Raw genomic sequence first — 3731 nt, 5'->3', positions numbered from 1 at the left:
GAACAGTTACGTGCTGTGATTATACTGCTTTGCCGCAAAATACAGCCCACCCTGTCTCGATCTTTAATCAGTCCATGTCTTGGTACGTACCACATTGTTTCCGATCCATCCCACACTTTTACCTTGTTGGTGTTTTTTTTAATTCAACGAAGAGAACTCCATATATAAAATAAAAGTATGCTAAATAGTTTAAAGTTTTTTTTAGTTTTGAACAATATTCAAAACCGGCAGTATGATGAACCTGCATTAACTTTAAATGTTAATGTCATAATTTATAATTAAGATCAGATCATTTTATTACTAACACAATTATGTCAATTTAGTATTTGGCCTTAACTGTCAAGGTCGTTGTTACGCCAAGGTCATACCTGAATGTCTCACTAATGACAAGTGTTTGCTTTGTCAAGCATCAGTTAAATATTTCAGTTAATAAAATAAGTAATGGCTAACTTTAATGAAATAAGAATAATTTGACAAAAAGGTGCACGGTCATGTACATGTTCAGTTGATGGGTGAAGGACACAGTATTGCGACACTTTTTTCAAATCAGTATATAGCGGTTTCAAAGAAACACAACATCAAACCAGTGTACCCGCTTATAGGCTTTCCACGTATTACGGGGGATACAATAATCCTGGCAAATATATATTCTTATTCACCAATTTTAAATACTGTAAAGAATATTTGATAAAATGCATATCAATTTCCATTAAACTCTATCAAGTATATTTATTTAATATTTTTTCCCTGCAGTGTATCTAAGCTTCGGTTTCGTCATATGTTTTGTAATAATATTTTTGTTAATAACGTACAAAAATATTTTTTTTTTTCGGCAGGTATCACTTTTGGATAGAAACATTGTCACACAGTGATGCTTGGAACTGAAACTGAATGAGCCGTTCTTGAATTATGCTGTTGGAAACTATCTATATTATGATATGTTTTATTAACATAATTCATTTCTAAACCCCTGCATATTTGACAGTGCTTTTTATCATTAGAAATATTAATAGATTAAAAAAAAATCTCATTCAATATCTTCCACTGACGTAACTGGAAATCAATATCGGTAACTCTTTGAATTTTCAAACATGTACATAATTAAAACACTTATACATGACAAGGAGAACTGAACTTTCAAATAATGTATTGAACGGAATTTAACGTTTAATTTTAATAATACAGATTCTGTTAATAAAAATAGAAAATAAATTATAATTGTAAAACTGCAACATTTTGTAACTCCGTATAAACAACAGTATTGTAATCTGCAGCACTCTAATTTCTCGAACTTAATAGCCTTAGTTATAAATTTTCTTATTAAAATATTGAATACTGTCGTTCAAAATTATGTATCTAGCGAATAAAAGTCAAAAAATCTGAGATGAAAATAAAGTAAAAATGAATAAGTCCATTGTGATAGAGTCTACTGTGACATCATTGGATTCTCGAAAGATAAAATGTTTTGAAGCGCATGTTAAAATTCACACTTTATATTGGTCTAGTTAATTCCATTAACATTTCTTTATATCGCAATATTCCCAATAATTTGGAGCATTTTCATTTGTTGTGATGCACCATGGCTCATAATCCCAACTGTCTGGGTTTCTACAAAAGTTCTCAGCCTCCGACAATGTCGATTCGGGGAAGTATTGAAGATCAGTATAACCATGAATCATTGCCTCAGGTGAATCCCATCGGTGACACGGCATTCCTGTGACTGTTGTATTCCGTTTCCCAGTATACTCCCATGGTGTCGTCAAGTAGCAATCTGCAACACAAATTCATACATCTCAAACAAAATTGACTCAGTTTCCTCATTAAAACAAATTTGATGTGAATCGCAACTGAAAGACGTAACATTTTCAGGACTCTAGATGAAAATATGAAAATGAATAATATAAAGCTATACAAAAATGTATTTAAAAAAACGTCTTTCAAAAAAGCATCCTTATATGTGACAAGCGAATGCGTTACAACAGCTATTGGTTTTTTTTGTTTTGTTTTTAATATGTGAAAAGAAGAACATTTAACCTTCAAATCATAACAGATGGAAAATACTGCATAAATTCCGATACCTTCACATATCGTTGTTTCCCATTCTCCAGATATCTGACCGGTTATTGTATTGTTCCTGGTTTGATACCAGGCGTCACATGTAACAGTAGCTGTATCCATGTAAAATGTCCCGTTTGCTTTATGCAAAACTACACTGGCGTCCCCACAGGACACTAGATACAATGTAGTTTATGTTATAACAAGAAGCATTTCAATGGGGCAGTTATTTAGTATTGATATTTTTTTATCAGTTCACGAACACATTAAATCTTCTCCTACCAAAACTATCTGACATTTTTTATAGAAAAATATCGATCTTCCTAAACCATAAGTTTGCAAGATATTTATAGATATATAGTTGATCAAACAACTAACCGATTTCATATTTTTTTTCTCATAAAATGAATAAATGACTAATGCAATAAATAAGAATGAACACAAAAATATGAAAATAGCAGTCCTCTAAAGACCTGATTCGTTATAAGCCGAAATTTTAACCAAAACTTTGAATGCCAAAATCACAATAAAACAATTTATTTAGAATAAACATGGCTTAAAATCGTTTAAAAGATACTTCTTTTTTGACCACTAATTTTGCTTTCTCTGTTTTATGGATAACTAATACCACAAAATCTTTACCAGTCGCCGTGCATTCCCCTTCATTACAAGCGTGTTGCTCGACATTTGACCCTTGACATTGGTCGCCTTCGTTGCATAGCCTTGACCTTGACATTGTTCCATCACCGCAAGTTACCGAACACGAAACCCAGTTTAACCAGTTTCCCCAGGAACCGTCATCAATTTAAAAAAAAAATAACTGGTATTATAAACTTGCAGTATTTTAAACACTGATTTTTTAAAGAAATAAAGTGTTTGCAACTTGCAAAAATCAAAGTGAGAGGCAACCGAATACTCTTTTAATATTTTTAGCCTCATTCTTTCATGACACATTAACATGCATACAAAAATAACATTTAAGTTATTAAACTAAACAAAAAAAAGATATCTGTGATTCTTAATTGTAGTATAATGACACTGAACTTATATTTTGTTTGATAAATTACATTGCTTGTGCATATATTGATAGAAAACAACCGATATGTGCGCATGTCCAACTAGCATTCAAAAACTCTTCCGTCTGTCAGTTTTCTATGTTAAATGTGTACGTTTCTCATATTTTACGATTGTTTCGTTCACATACCATATAAGTGTATTTTTCGTAGATTGTCGAAAGATGTGCTATGCAGTTGAACATTTACAGTACATTTTTGCGGGTCTTTAAGGTTCGACATTGTAAATCATTTCACATACAAGCGCCAACTTCTTGAATAACATGAATAACAGCGAAACAAAATTGCAACAAAATATACTAGTATTTTTTAAATATATAAAATTATTCGTGCTCATTCAAAATATACTGGTTTGCGGCTTTCTTATTCTTTTTTATTTGTATACATTAGTTTATAAAGCATTGTGTTTAATTTATTGATGCAAATATGCCTGTATACTTTGAGATGAGAGTCTTTAAGCATAAATCTTACCACTATATGCGTACACCGACCAGCCGTCCTCTGCTGTTACGCTTTCCGGATAAAGGCTACTCAGTTCGCATATTTGATCATTTTTATGATAGTTAAACGACTTGAAATGCGCATTGTGTTGAAAATAAATTG

General features: G+C 31.6%; 1 protein-coding gene across 1 annotated transcript; it reads right to left on the bottom strand.

Annotated features, from left to right (window-relative positions):
• Positions 1 to 1191: 1191 nt before the first annotated feature.
• LOC132739164 (plasminogen-like) lies at positions 1192 to 2213 on the bottom strand. The gene is made up of 2 exons (XM_060726816.1): positions 2079 to 2213; positions 1192 to 1771 (listed from the first exon to the last, which is right to left on the bottom strand). Exons 1-2 carry the CDS (start codon positions 2176 to 2178, stop codon positions 1515 to 1517), a joined length of 357 nt encoding a protein of 118 aa, XP_060582799.1. The 5' UTR covers positions 2179 to 2213; the 3' UTR covers positions 1192 to 1514.
• Positions 2214 to 3731: the final 1518 nt, after the last annotated feature.

The sequence above is a fragment of the Ruditapes philippinarum genome, unplaced genomic scaffold, assembly GCF_026571515.1.
Source record: "Ruditapes philippinarum isolate M1 unplaced genomic scaffold, ASM2657151v2 ctg542_1_1_1_1, whole genome shotgun sequence".
Classification (NCBI taxonomy): Eukaryota; Metazoa; Mollusca; class Bivalvia; order Venerida; family Veneridae; genus Ruditapes; species Ruditapes philippinarum.
This window is presented reverse-complemented; position numbering and strand designations above follow the sequence as displayed.